The 15,889-nt window shown below is 40.9% G+C and overlaps 1 protein-coding gene across 1 annotated transcript in view; it reads right to left on the reverse strand.

Moving 5' to 3' along the window:
• Nucleotides 1-15,889, reverse strand: part of fbn1 (fibrillin 1) — a 69,903-nt gene that overhangs the window by 40,099 nt on the left and 13,915 nt on the right. The window contains exons 7-17 of the mRNA XM_028013986.1: nt 10,886-11,083; nt 9,909-10,034; nt 8,270-8,395; nt 6,461-6,613; nt 6,122-6,358; nt 4,497-4,649; nt 4,299-4,418; nt 4,085-4,210; nt 3,406-3,528; nt 2,471-2,593; nt 1,011-1,163 (exon numbers count right to left, since the gene is read on the reverse strand). Of these exons, the coding sequence (XP_027869787.1) occupies nt 1,011-1,163; nt 2,471-2,593; nt 3,406-3,528; nt 4,085-4,210; nt 4,299-4,418; nt 4,497-4,649; nt 6,122-6,358; nt 6,461-6,613; nt 8,270-8,395; nt 9,909-10,034; nt 10,886-11,083 (1,638 nt within the window). The remainder of the gene's footprint in view (nt 1-1,010; nt 1,164-2,470; nt 2,594-3,405; nt 3,529-4,084; nt 4,211-4,298; nt 4,419-4,496; nt 4,650-6,121; nt 6,359-6,460; nt 6,614-8,269; nt 8,396-9,908; nt 10,035-10,885; nt 11,084-15,889) is intronic.

Here is a 15,889-nt window from a genome sequence, read left to right on the forward strand (position 1 = left end):
AGAGTGCATGTAAAACTTATTTATAAAAGTCAATATAGAGTCTACTGCCCTGTTTTAGACCTATATGTCTAAGTCTAGATTTAGTTTAACGTAGGCTGATGAGTTTAAAAATAACTTCAAATCTTTAAGGACGAAAAAAAATGTCGGTAACCATGTAAACATTACCAAAAAAGCATTGATTTAGAGGAATAAAACATCCTCTTCCTTTCATATAACACAGTTGTATTCCGTATTATAGATGCTTATTGAAAAGTTAATTTATTTTCATTAATTCAATTTACTGAGTGAAGCCACTTATATAGATTAATTACACACAGGCTAATGTTTTCAAGCCTTTTCTGTTAATTTTTCATAGTATTTCATAGTGAACAGCTTACAGCTAATGAAAACATGACGCTAAAGATTAGAATATTACATCAAACTGAAAATGAAAACACATTTTGTGGGCTTTATGAAAACCATGCTTATTATCCACTTAAAGATTATTAAAAGATGCTTTTATAAAGATATAATGTATACATTTTTACAAAGAATTATATTTTTTCTTCATTTTATCATAAAATGGCATGTCAAAGACTATTCACATATTGGCAATTACAAGCGATTAATTGTACATGTGAACATAGAAAAAACGCCGTGTTGGCAATAGATGTTTGAGTTTGCAATCAGCGCAATTCATTCTTTATTTTTAATGCTCAGCTAAAATAGGTCGACATTTAAACTTATATAACGTCTTAAAAACAAATTCAGATACCAAAATAACTTTTGCTTTTAAATCAAATACAAACCAGTTTTAGCCTAAAAATCTTCGAGGCGTTTAGACATCGTTTGGTTGGATTTTCAACAGGAAAATGCTCACTGAGGATTGTTTCATCTGGTAATGGATTCTAGTTACTCTGATTTGAGTAAAAGTTACTAAACGCACTGTGCAAAGAATGAGTCCTTCTGAAGAGTCGGGTATAATCGGGTATAATACATTTGCAGAGGAAAAGAGATTTAAGTTCCAGTACCAGAGCTCTCTGGTGGGCAGGGCTGGCAGGGCTCTCCATAGGCGTATGCCGTGTTGGCACAGCAGCACTCTGACTTGGTCACCGCTCCAAATAAAGGTCGGACACACTGCCCGCGCTTGTAGCCACCGTAACAAGAACTGCGCATATGTGTGTCTGTTTTGGAGAAGAAAAAAAACATGACGGCATGTATGTGAGAAACCAAAACTGAGGTTAAAAAAAAGATCCTGAAAGCGGGTGAAAATAGACCAACACGGAGGGAAAAGAATGGCAACAGTCAGCAACTCCAATAAACATTCACACTAGCGAAAACAAATGGCTGTTCTATCCGTACTCTCCCTGGATTTAAGGCATTCTCCTGCACTGATATCATCTTTATATCAGTGCAGGATCGACATGTCTCACAAATAATAATGCAGTGTCATTTGTTGGAAATGTTGAAAACATCAAGGCAGAAGAAGTTCTAGTTTTCAATAAGCACTCAACAAGACGTGAGCGCCAAGAGGCTCAAATACAATCAATTCAGATAGTTGGCAGAAATCCTTCTTGTCTTCATATTAAGCCTCCCTTGTCTAAAAATAAATCATCATAAATTTTAGGATATATTCATTTTAGTGGAGAATAATAAAAACACTTGAGCAGATCTGCTTACATGCCTGAAATATTCCGGACTATTGTCAGAAGAAACCGATTCTGTCTACAGGTGCACCATTTGTTATGAGAGCTCAAATAGTTATTTCACTCTGCGGCATACAATTACATTTGTTGGATGTCAGAATCAGCAGGAGATTTATTTATTTTTCTCACTGTAGCATCCTGAGAGATTAAATTGGCCATAATATCTAATTTAACAACAATGGCAAAAACTGTTCACTTGTCACATGCGCCGGCGGATCGTCTCATCTAGTTTAGGGAAACACTAGTCAGGGAAAAAAGGTAAAATTCAGGGTTAGAAGTCACAAAGAATTTAAACTGTGTACTGACGTATCAGTAAACAGTTTAGTCAGCAGTGACTAAGCAACTAGAAATACACAAACCTCCAGCAGACAAACATTTATCCGTCCCTGTTGACAATAAAAGTTTAATGAGTTGATGGAAAACTTCAGGAGCGGGGCTGCATGGCGGAATAGTTATCTGAGCTGTTAGCTCACAGGTGGGTTCACATCCCAGCCCGTGTTTACAGGAAGTTTGACCATTCTCGCAGTGCATCTGTAAAGTATGGTAGTGGTTCTGTGATGGTATTTCGCGGTACGGTAAACACTTCAGAATATCAAAATCAGACATTGCTTACATGTAGAATAAGTATGACTGAACCACATCAATCACTTTATACGATGCAAGAGACGAATTTTTACCATGCGGCAGGGCAAAAACATAGTGTCAGATTTCTGCTTGCCATATTTATTTTACAGTGAAGGAAATGAATCACGTATCCAATCAAATGGATACGTATGGTAGCTCACCAACACAGACTCGTCCATCCAGACCCACCGCCATCCCCGCCATACACTCGCAGCGGAACGATCCCTCTGTGTTGACGCAGTGTCCGTTCATACACATGCCCGGAGTTTCGCACTCATCAATGTCTACAAACAGAAGCAGAACATTTATTTTCTTCTCCTCTTATTTCTGCAGCAAAGTCTCAAGGACACTTGTGGCATCTCACTGTTTAACGGCAGTCTGTCACAGTCATAATTCCTAGCAGCGATGTGGCCTGTGTGCCATTGTGTTCATGTTTATGTGTAAGGAATTGAGCCAGATTTTACTGAAACACAATGAGCCCCTCTGCCCGCCCTTCTCTCCCCCAGGATCCTCTTAAGCTACACATTTAATTTGTGACTGCATACATGAGCACACTTCTCCCACACCCTTGTTCTGTTTGTTTAATCTAATATGACTTGATGCACTCAGCATCTCTGAGATCAAATGGCTGTATGGGGAGTTAACCCTGGAAAGACACATTTGAAGGGAGAATGTTTCCCATTTATCTACAGGGCATGGGAATTTCATTTTATGCATCTGATAATGTCAAGTAAAGATATGTATATAAATCTGCTCAAGGAATTCTATAGTCATTTTGTTGTTTTAATGTTAAAAAGAGGCCAGACGCATTTTCTCTTCGCTCCAAATAGGTTTGGATAGGCTGCTGGAGGCAGAGTTAGGCAGAAAAAGGCAGATCCTGATTGCCGACATGTCCAGCGGTCCTGTCAGGAAACAAAAGGGTTTTTTCCCCCAAGACATTTAGGGGGACTTTTTGCTTTTTACCTCATCTGTTCAGACTCACTTAAAAGCAGCAATAAAATACCAGAGAGTCAGCCACCCAGCAAACTACATGCTATGCAAAAGGAAAAACTGATGGAAACTTTCAGCTGAACAGTAAACCATCTCACCAACACACCTACACACATGCGTCCGCTGGTGTCCAGCAGGAACCCGGGTTTGCAGATGCATTTGAAGCTGCCGTCCTCGTTGATGCACAGCCCGTTGAGGCACATGTTTCTGATCAGACACTCGTCCATGTCTGTGGGAAAACAGAGGTTGTTAGCGAAGGTTCCAGGTTACATTGTTTGAATGAGTCTGAAGATCCAGCCAGCCAGCCGGATCTTTGGGGAAACTTGCCTATTTTCATCAGTCAATGGGCCAAAGTTCAGTCAACTTAGGCGAATCACCATTTAATAGCAAACCAACAGGTCAGACTACTATACAAACATACACTAAACCTATGAGTAACTTAGCATGGTTACCTAACAAACTTTTGGTTTTGTATGGGGAGAGCTGCAGTACCAGCAGAGACACAATTTTACACCAAAAGGCAAGCAAAGATGGTGCAAGTATTTCCATAACATTAATTACTCTGGTAAAGACTTTTGCATGTCCTATAAAGCTCATTGAGCTGAAATCCACATAAAATTGCCAGCATGATCTTTTAAAATCCCACCCACTCTACTGTATTCCAGACCCCGAACGAATCCGTGCTCCATTAAAAATAAACGTCACACCTACTGTGACCATTAAAGCGAACCACCCTTTAAAATCTGGCTCTGCTGCGGAAATGTAGATCTCACAAATTGACGGACCTTGACAATTTTTGCCATCTGTTGAAATTTCGAATCCAGCGTTGCAGACGCAGTGGAAGCTGCCTTCAGTGTTCACACAGCGCCCGTTGTTGCAGATACGCCCGTTGGCGACACATTCATCCAGATCTGCAAGCGGCAAAAAGTACAGTAAACACACGCAGCTTCTTAAAGCGTACGCCTGCGCTTCTGCAGGGTGGGTGAGTGTGGGTGTCACCTCGGCACTCTGTCCTAGTCGCAGTAGTCTGGAATCCGGGAGGACACTGACAGATGTAAGAACCAGGGGTGTTCATGCATTCACCGTGTGGACAAGGACTTCTGTCGCACTCATCGTCATCTGTAGAATAAACACTGGGGTTCAAAAAGCTTTCTCGCGTAAAGCAAGCTGGAAAATAGGCAGCTTAACACTTCTTACCGATGCACTCGCCCCTGGTGTCCAGCTTGAATCCCATGTTGCACTCGCAGCGATATCCAATGCCCGGCAGGGGAATACACCGGCCGTTCAGGCAGAGGTTACGGAAAGCCTGGCACATGTTGGTGATATTCTGTGTCTGGATGATAACAGGACCTGACAGAAACAACAACAGCACATACATTCAACAACTGGCAATATAAACATAGTTTCATACTGTATAACAATCTATGCGGTACCAAAAAGCATTTAGACAAAGTCAGAGCTGTGTTGCTGTAAAAGGTTGTTGAATCCAGGGTGCACAGAGTTCACGTTTCTGAGGACGTGCAAGCTCAAAATGAATACATGAATTCTAAGACAGCCCATTATAAACATGGAAACTCAGAAATAAAGCAATCAAATGAAGCAAGCAAACATATTTACATCAAGCAAATGTGTTTGTATTATCTAGAGTTGAGATGAACAATTATGGATTCTTGAAATAAATTATAGTATTTTGTCTCTATGTAGTAGTTTAAATCTTATGTCCATAAGGCAACCAGTCTCCAATTTTGGTTGTACAAAATTCACAAAACAAAATAAGCTGTTTCAAACAAAAACAGTTTCAGGACTTTTTAACACGATAAACTGTAACTGAAATGTGAAATACGGTTTTCCGTCCACAACTGCATTCACAAAAAAGAGCAGGTTTCTTTATGATTAAAATGTTTTGATATAATAAACATGGAAGACTTTAAAGTCCATTGAAGGCTGCAGAGGAAAAATCAGATCAAACATTAATCAATGTCTACTTCCTATTGATACCTTCAGGAAAATTAACTATTTGTCAACAATACATTACTGGTTAAGCTACAGATCAATGCTCTTTTCTACATTAGTGTAGGAAAGAGCATTCTTATGGAATGGACCAGGAATATCCAGAGATGATAAATTACATTTCCAAGATGAGCTGCCATATGAATCCACCTGCTACTCTCACACAAAGACCAGATCATGTAAACCATGTCTGATCATTAAATTAGACACGGACTTTTAGCCAACTTGGAAATGTGGCCAGTAAACAGTTCTTCCTCTCCAACAACTAAGAGCTTAAATATGTGAAATCTTCCCCATTTAATCCTAACTAAGACTGTCTGCTAAGTGTCCTTTGGCACATCCAAACGTGTTTTAATGTAAAAGAACTTGCAGAATTCAGCGTCAAAATGGAGACATAGAAGTAATTCAGAACTGCACCAAATAATGACTTCTAAACAATTTTAATAACATAAAATAAAATAACCTCCATGCTCCCTTGTGTTGTCCCATTTCAGAGAACGTAATGCAGCTGATGGCTTTTCTATAAGCAGAACAATCGAAGAATATTTTGGAAGCAAATGTGGACAGAAGAGCAAAAAGTCTCCAGAGACGGAAGGCTGGTTTATTCTACATTTATAAAATAGTTCAGAGTTGCACAAAATTGTAATATGTTGTCTTAAGAATATTAGTCTTCAAATGTTTTTAGAACTGTTTTTAGACATATTCTGCCCATAAACCTGTAGTACTTTTACCCGTTTAATGATCTCAAATGCCTTCTAGTTTGTTAGCTTAAGCAACGAACTACATTTTTTCGTAAGAAAACCAGAAATCACCTGGAGGAGGAGGAAAAGGTCCTTGTGGATGATACGGCCCTGGACCTTGGCCTGGAGTTACGACCGGTCTGTGAACTGGGATGTGACCTGGAACCTGGATGGGAATTTGACCAGGAACTTCTCCAGGTATTGGGATTGGGTAGATGTGGGGCAGGTCAGGAGACCCAGGGATCCGACCGGGAATCACCACTCCGTTGTTAGAATCGGGTATCTGGATGCACAGCCTCTGGTACTCCTCTACAGCGATCACAATTACAAACAAAATGCAAGTAAAATATGCGGGTTATTATTTCTTTTTTTTAAGACTTTGAGCTGATGTGAGGTCATCCGAGACTCCACCTGTTCCACGAATGGGGCACATCTCCGGCGTGGAACCGTCAGACCAGCAGCGCCCACTGTCACAGCAGCACTGCATTTTAGTCATCAGCTGTGAGTTTTGGCTGGCACAGCGTCCATCCACCAGGCTTCCGTAGCAGTATCCACCGCGAGCGTCTGTGAAAAATGGCACGGCGTGAAGTAAGTTAAACAAATCATGCTCCATGATTATGACCTGAGCTGTCCGCATGTTGAGAAACTGGCAAGAGTAGAATCAAACAGAGGTCGTTGTTTCAGACTTTCCATTATTTGGGGATGGAGGCAACTTCCAAAAGTCATCAATTCATATTTTATGAGAACTTTCTCTCCATCCTGCAGTTTCTGGCTCCTTGCTCCAGCATGAGTCACACTGAAGTTGCCTATCAACATAAAAATTCACGTTTTTGTTTCATTTCCTGCCAGCTAAACCAGTGTGCGCCAGCATAGAGCTATTTTCCATCACCTTATTGTTGGTTAATTTGAATGATTCCAGGAATGCATGAACTGAAAAATGCGCATTAAAAAGAAAAAAAATCTGTCCTTCAGGGTCTAGACTTGTAGCGTTGCTGCATGGGAAGTAGACTAAAATGTTTGGCACTGCAGCTTTTTGGCACGGAAGACTCAGACATTCCTTCCAAGCATGCTCTCCTGAGGGGGGTAATGCGAGCGTGTGTTTGCATATGTTTCTGTGTGCATGCATGCGAGGGTGATAATGCGCTTGAAGGTCAAATGGATTATTCCGACTCGCATTCTTCCCTGGTCTGTTTTGGTTGAAACTGAGCTTAAGGAGGGACTTTTTCAGCTTTTCTGGAAATCATCATCGCAGTTCCGGTGGACTGACAGTCAAACGCACGCACATTTCTCTTCCTCCAAAAGTCAAGCTCGTCTCATAATATGTCATTTTTTTCCCCAAAAGCTTAAACTTCTCTTTTTTATTGTTTGCTTCGAAGAAGCCAGTGTTTCTTAGTATTACCCCAAACTTTCTGAAGGTTAATCGAAATCTTTCTTCGAACTGTGTATGCTTTTTTATTGATTTCCGATCCAGTCTTTAAACATCTGTTGACAATCTACTATATGTCGGATTTTAGGGAATGAGTCTTCAAGATTATAGCACTGCTGAGTGATTCAATTTTGTCCTAACAACTGTACTATCTTTGATCCTTTTCATAGAGGGTTAGGGTTAGATAATGGAAACTTAATTTGTTTCTTGGCAGAATTCTGGTAAAAAATAAAAATAAATAAAAAGCTTAAAGAGAACAAATTTAGTTGGTTCTGAAGCTGTGTGTTTTGGACTTATCTCTCAATTTTTTAAGTGTTAATCAAGTAGAAAAAAACCAAAAACAAGTCTTTAGAAAGTGATTTGGCACTGGACTACAAATTAAGGAAAATAACAGCAAAAACTTTAAAAGAAAAACCTAATAAACTATTCCTGAAGATCAATTACAACAATAAAAGTTTAAAAATGCACATATATAAAACAAATAAAGAATAACCAAAGACTTTTGCACAGTACTGCAGTCCATTGTTGGGGAACTACAGACAGGGACGTGACTACTGACCTAAATTCTTCCAGATGGAACGATGGATGCGTTTCAAATTTTTCTTCCCTAAGTGCCAAACATAGGACTCATGGGAAAAAAGAAATAGGTTGAAGCATCACCTTCCTGACTGAAATGCTTTACTTTCTGTGTTTGAGTTGCCAGAGACAAACAAAGACAAAGCGGACGCCGGACGACACAATAAACCTGTTTGTCCTTTAATGGGGCGTGAGAGTCGGTGTGACCCGGAACTCACCCAAACACCTGGATCCATCGACAGAGGTGTAAAATCCCTGGGGACACTTGCAGAAGTAGCTGCCAATGGTATTATAGCATTCACCCACGCCACAAAGACCAGGAATGTTCGAACACTCATCCAGATCTGCACAGAGGAGAGGATGGAAACGAGACATGGTCACAGGATATTAAAATCCAAAGGCCACGGCAGATTCTCTCCTGTGCGAGCAAAACTCAACTTTCCTTGAAGTGCTCATAATCAGACACGGCATCTTTTAGAGAACACACTGTAACTTAGACGTGTGTCAAATGTGTTTTACACAGTCCAGAGGTTTTCCGGCAATTATTATTGGGCATAAAATAGCACATATTCTCTCTGAAGAAGAGTGCCAGGATAACAGATTTAAAGCTGGTCTGGAAACGATCAAAATTTATGCGTTTCAGAGCCAATATTTCTCACAGACTTACAGAGGAGGAGACATGTTTTATTCAAGTCATGACGAAGATGGAAACATTTAACACATTCTGGGTCATTCTGAAGCCAAATTAGAGATTAATAAAATAGGGTGGAATTAAAATCACAATGTTCAGCAAATCAGTTTTATCTATACATACATAAAAACTTTGTCTTTTCCATGTTTTTCTTATTTAAAGCTGAGAAAACTCCACAGTGCAATGAGGGGTGGGCGATATGGTCTTAAAGTTTTTCATGATATTTTGTGGTAATATTGGGGTATCTGTTACTTCTTTTGCAGTTAACTGTGTTGCTGTGATTGCATGGCACAGCAATCGTTTCCCAACAAATACAAATATTGTTCAAGAAACCATTTGTAATTGGTTTCTTTAGGACACCAGTCACACAAAGAAATGTGACTGGTTTGCATCACTAGACTGTTCATACTAAATGCATTTTACTTTAATTTTTTTTAACTTTATTTGTATTTATTGACACTCATTGAAAGAAACAGTAGAGAAAATAAAGTAATCTTGACAATATGGACAGTTTCTTTTTAATTATTATTATTTGGAATTCATAATGACAACAATAAATCTAAATACTTATTATGATAAGAAATTTATCACAAAAACCGATAAGCGATGCGATAAATGCCCACCACTGAGTACAACACATATCTGCCACTACAGGTGACACAACCAGGTTAAAGTTTTTTTTTTCCAACAGAGCCGGATCCATTACGATAGTTTTCACCCTAAATAAATTAAATCAGCATGTCAAAACAGCTTTTTTGTATTTTAGTTAGCTTAAATTTGCCTGATCGGAAATATTTTTAGTACGACAAACAGTGAAAACAGAAGATCTGTACTGTAACTATCAGGGAACCAAGAGCAAAACGATAATAAAGCAGCATTTCTCTGAAACCTCAGCTTTAAGAGCTGTACAGCTGACAGAAAACTGACTGCTACTTTGGTTTAATTAAACTTATTTTAAGGGAAAAGTGTGTGGTCTTTTCCCCACAAAGTAAAAACCCAAATACCATTACTGAGATGAAGTAAACCACAGAGACGGATGTGGTTCTCTCTTAATGTTTAGGCTCTTTTAAATATTTCTTAGCGTACTCTGTCATTCAAGCTGACTCTGAAAGTCAGTCAGTTCACATGATCCTCCTCACCACCACAACTCAAAGCTTAAAACTCACCTTCGCATTTCTGCGAGATCTCGTTGAATTTGTGCCCAGCGGGGCATTTACATTCAAAGGACCCCACTGTGTTGATGCAGTTGCCTCCTTGGCAGATGCCGGGGATGGCCTGGCATTCATCCACATCTGGACAAAAAAGAAACAAAAAAACATGTAATTAATGCCTAGTTCCCATTCCATAGTTACTAAAAATGAACACATTAGGCAGCGTACGTCTTTTCTGGGTCTGTCCTCCTTTGACTTTTCTTTGTTCATCATTGTGATGAGGGAAAAAGAGGAAAGAAAGAGAAGATTTCCTGCAGGAGGAACAGAAAGCGAAGCAAAGAAAAGTGAAGAAACATTAGCAAAGTATTTGAAGCAGGGTGTCGAGTTTAACAGAGTGCTAAACCCTCAATCACGGGACATTACCAAGGTTGAAGGGATACTCATCGCTGAGACAGTGCAACGGGTTTATGCGCTATGCTGATGACTCAGTTTAATTCATTTAACAATTTCGAGCAAATAAAATCAAGAAATGAGGCAGAAAATCTGCAGGACGCTTTGACCTTGAGTGGACTCAGAGTACTCCATGTTCCAGTAGGTCTCTGGCTCAGGTCCGCCTCCCCTGCGGAGGTTCTGATGTTATTGGGTCTGAGGCAGCGAGGCACAGGGCCGTCTTACCAGAAATGAGCTCTCCCACGTGGCACTGCCACTGACCCGTGTTACCAATTCTGACAATCCTGTCACAGCGGGTGTCTGTCTGTGGGCATTCCATGCACATGTGGGAGGCACTGCCACCCACCCAATTTAACCCAATTAGAGCTAATCCTCTGTAGCGGGCTTTGAGGGCATGACAGAGGAAAAGAGGGGAAGAGTCGGAGGAAAAGCGAGTTAAGATACAAAGGGATAGAAGTGACTTGGAAAAGAGACAGAGGCAAAGAAACAGGACTAAATTAGAAAAAGAAACAAGAGATTCAGGCTTTATGAACAGACTTTACCTTGGCACGCCCCAGTGCGGTGGTTTGGTATGAACCCTCTTCGGCAGGGGTGAGGCTGAGCGGGGCACATCTCACAGGGGTGACCCCACGCCCGTCCGACTGTGGCACAGCACAAGGTTTTTGTGCAGACGATCCCTGTGAGCTGGCCTTGGCACATCTGGTTGTTCACGGAGGCAAAGCATGGCCCGGTTCTGTAGTCTGCCAGGAGAAACCAACAATATATTTTAACTCAAAATGAGTAGTTACCTCTTTACTGTCAGCACTAATTGCAAAGAGGTTATAACACTCAGTAAGCAGTGGGGCATGTTGACACAACAAAAACCCATCCAAACTGTGATAGGAAAGCCAAAGGAATATGTTAGTGGGATTGAAATTGGACTTGTTGAAGAACCTAGCAGTGCAGTAGACGGTAGCGATCCGACTTCAGAGTTAGGAGGAAAATCTCCTGGGGAGAAAAGCAAACACCTACTCCGAGCAGGTCCATGTCAGAGTAAACTCCTGCCATCTAAAACTACTGAAAGTGAAAATCTTACTGCAGTTTGACTGAACTACCAATTAAATATTTTTTAATCTCAGTCAATATTTGATTAGAGTTGTAACAGTAGTTTGTTGTAGTTTTTTCTCAACCAGGTGTCCTAAAAAAGACATTCTCCGCCTGGTAAAGCCACTGAAGAAACTTCCCACGTTTTTAAATACTATATCTAAGTATTTTTGGAACTTGGCAAGCCAAAGATATTGTTACAAGATTATAATGATTTAGAAGCACCGTGAGAATCCCATGAATAGATTATTAGTCGCTAACAGCAGCTAATTTAGCATCTGCTTTCAAGCTTCCTATCCTCATCGTAGGCCTATGTTGCAGTTTGAGTTTGCATTTGACATGGGGACAAACTCGACTCGAACATTCAATGTTTTGTGGCTCATAAAACCTTTTAAAAACATACTAAACCAAAAGAAGATTTTGATTCCTTTTGTATTCTGAACGCCAATGTCAGATCTGGATGTTTCATTACACCCTACACCGCTTCACCATTCAGACAGTAAAACATCGGTGGATTACAGGCATAGTATCTATGTCAGGCATAAACAGGAGTGCTCGGCCTGAATCCAGCTTCTGCAGCGCGCTTCCATCAAACGTGATGAAAGGGCCACAGATTGTATAGGAAGGCACTCTGTAATGAACTCATTGTCTGTTCTTGACATTTGTGCTGGCCAGACTCTCAGGTGCATGTAACATTATAACATTGCACTTGTCTGTCTGTGTTTGAGAAAAACCAGAGATAGAGAGGAGCTCTGGATAATCTGAGAAGACAGCTGCAGAATGTAAGTATCACCTAAAAATGTGTGATCTAAGGATGATTTCACAACCATAGTTTGTTTTCCCCACCTTTGTGATCAAACTCAAACCTTGCCAAGATAAAACCTGGTGTGTTTTTCCCATCCGACTCAGATAATATCTGTTTTTGAAAAAATGAAGCTCTCACAGTTTGCTAAAGCAGCAACCTTACCACTTGGTGTGCAGACATTCAGCAAATCAGTCCAAATCAGTTGATGAGTTTTATAACTAGTCATTTTTTTTGTGAGGACGGGGGGCTGGGGCGGGGTGATCAAGAAAAATCCAAGCCAAAAATCCATACTGAATGATTATGAGAAGATGTCTTAACAGTTGCATAGGAAAGGGTGCGCCGCCACTGTTTGTTGGCTTGGTTACTCTACCGCATCCCACAATGCAACACAAACCTGACTACGGCAAGGCACTTAGATCAAGCTTGCGCCTGGTAGCTGCGTCTGCATCAGATTCACACGACAGGCCGTGGACTGCTCTATGCTTCGTTTGGAAGCATACGGAGCCCACCTCCTCCAAATGGTCTGGGTACACAAACAAACCACACCAAGGAGGGAAAGGAACCAGAGTTCGTTTTAAATGGGCAAAACACCTCAGGTGTGAGAACTCCCTTTCACTACTTCAGTCCTTGTGTTGTGTCTAGTGGCAGAGGCCGGTGGGAGGCACATGTATCATGTAGTTTGGAGAACTTTTATTTTTCCAATGATACAAAATATAGGGGATAAGTTCTTAAAGTCAGCAGAGGCTGGCTGGCAGGGTGTGTTTCTGGAACATAGAAGGTGATTTCCACACTAACTGCAGCACCCTAGAGGTAAAACTAAATGGCTTACAACAAATATGATAGTGTGAAGAAAGTCCCTCCATCAAGACCACTCTCCTCTCCTCCCCTTCAAACCGGTTCAGATCTCATTCCCCTGAGCCAGTGGCTGGTATGCATTTGTATTCTCCTTCCAAATGCCACTCCTTAGTTGAAAACTCCCAGCCGATTTGACAAAATCACCGAGTTTTATCAGGTCACATCACATCAGTCCCCAAAACGATCTGGCTACGATCCAAAGGCAAAAATCATTTCCACATTTCAGAGCTCGCAGCAGACAGCAAGAGGGAAGAGGGAGACCAGCTCCAACAGCACAGTCATTTAAAACAAACGAGACATTGTGCGTTTCCCGTGTGGACCGGGGCCCATCCCAGGCCCGTCACGTGCACCACAGCCTCCACGGTCTCTGTGCCTCTGGCACCGGTCCTGTGTGAAACAGAACTGGGTCATCTCTCATTCTGTCCCCCTCCCTCCCGCTCAGGCTCGACTGGAGTCCAAATGCTTTCTGATTTTTACTCAACTTTCCTTCCAGCCACAAGTCCGTCTCCAAACAGCTACAAAGTAGCGGCGTTTCAATCACTCTCCAAACCAATCAGCCTCTACACGTCACATTCCAAGAACTTCACAACCAATAATCAACTCAACATCTACAAAAGTATTCTTTCAATTCTAAATAGTGATACAAAAATTTGTTGTGTTTTTATTTAATGGATTTTCAGTTTTTTTCTGATTTCTCCAGTCCCAATTCTGGTTTTGGAAAATTCACATTTTCTTTATTCTGCTCATGAACAAAAAGTAAAGATGGCTGCCACTGATTAGGGCTTCCTCGAGTGTAGATGACAAAATCAAGACGTTTCAATATCAGGAGATCTCAAGCCACATTAACTTTGTTTAAAATAGATCCATATGGTCAATATGTTTAAAGGAGACCAATATGAGTAAGACTTGGACACCTTTGTTAAGCATGTTGTTGTTATTTGTTCAAGATACAGAAGAGTAAAGATGGACAGATCCCATTATCTTACAGACATAAATAAAATCAGGCAGAAATGAGAAGAAGGGTATGTACTTCAATCCCTACGCTTCGGATGTTGGTGGTGAAACAAAATCAAAAGTATTAGCAAAAGGTTACTCTCAAAACCCAGTCAGGGAAACCTAAAAGCTATATTTCTTTAACCTCGCATTCAAAGGTTCGGGCTAAAAAACAAATACTTTATCTCAATTGCATTTACATTTTTAGGTCTTAGCATTGGCTATAGTTTTTCATTCCTGAATACTCAGCTCCACGACCGCAAACTACTTCCTAGATGTACACTTTTTCAACTTTAAATGAACAATAGCAACAAAGTACTGTGTGATCAGTAATAACAAATAAACTGGAAAGTTCTCATGTGGCACTAATGTATGTCGAGCACTTCAGATGTAATATTTGTTTTATTGTCACACATGAATATTTGACACTAGACACACATGTTAAAGCTCTAATTAGTGCGAGAGATTAAAAAGGACATTAAGTTGAAATATTAGAGGGGGAATAAATATAATCACGGGACTTTAAGAGTCGGCTGAGGTAAACAGGGAGAGGCAGACAGCTGTAGGGTGAAAATGGTGTCATTTCATTCGTCATCCTTCTGTGTCTTTGTCTGCTGCATGCAGCTGGGGGGACCCACCCGAGTCATGTAAGTACATCTGGGAGCAATCGTACGTGTGCACACACGCATGCAGAACTGCAGCTCATTAGAGCCAGCAATAATCTCAAAACACACCACAAACTTATAGAAATGTTGGACAGAGGAAAGTTTGTGGTGACTCCATGCAGAAATGTTTCTGCCAGGGTAAATTTAGGAATCCCCGCTTCGAAGTGGGTCAAAACAGGGTCCTGGAAGTCCAAAATATGATCTATTTATACTCACAAAAATCATATAATTTTCGGAGTTGTTCCACATTGTGCTCACGCACTTTTACTTTGATGCCCCTGAATAAAGATAATTTCTACCCTCGCAGCTGTGCATGCATGAGTTTTTGTAATTTGTGTGTTTCCATTATTGGGTTATATAGTCGGGTGGGGTTTACTTATTGGCAGGTCAACAGATTTCTCCATTTTCCCAGAACAAACTAGTTGAGCATGAAGTCAATCACAGACGGAAAAGACACACTTTAGTTATCTATCCACTGACATTTGCATCAGAATAAAACAGAGGCTGACAGAAGAAAGTCAGTGAGGCATAGGAACCGAAAGCGTCTCTCAGCTGACTGACCGACTTCCCTCCGGTGCTCTGTTTGCAGACTTTTCTCTCTCTCTATTTTTTTTTTTGACTGAGTAGCTCACATGTTTGCACATTTTTGGCCCGTCTTCCTCCACCATCCCAAGTGAACTCACTGGCGTCATAGCTAATGCTTTATTTTACTGCCCCTTAGCTGACTGCAGCAGGAGGAAACAGCGATGGATGCAACAGGAGCCGGACTGTGGCCGTGTCTCTAGAAATTCCTCATTCCAACCTAAATCGCATTTGCAACCAACAAAGGAGCACACTGAAGCAGCAGTCAGCTGTTCCCAGTCAGCAGGTCATCAGTCACTCAGGCAGCGTGCGTCTCTCTGCTGCAGTGATGTCTTCGTCCCATTTTCCTACATCCAAGAAAACCTCAGGAGTCCTGAGTGCGACTGCTGCTCGGATCGCATGTGTTTAGAAACCTCGTGACTTTGCTAATGTGATAAGATCAAGCCATAATGGAGCACAGTTCTGTAAATTGCATTAAAATCAAGTGGGGTCTGCAAACACATGTGCTTTATGCATGTGCTTGTGTTTATGTGAGAGCACAATGACTTTCCCTCAGGGAGACG

Source organism: Xiphophorus couchianus, chromosome 4, assembly GCF_001444195.1.
Source record: "Xiphophorus couchianus chromosome 4, X_couchianus-1.0, whole genome shotgun sequence".
Classification (NCBI taxonomy): domain Eukaryota; kingdom Metazoa; phylum Chordata; class Actinopteri; order Cyprinodontiformes; family Poeciliidae; genus Xiphophorus; species Xiphophorus couchianus.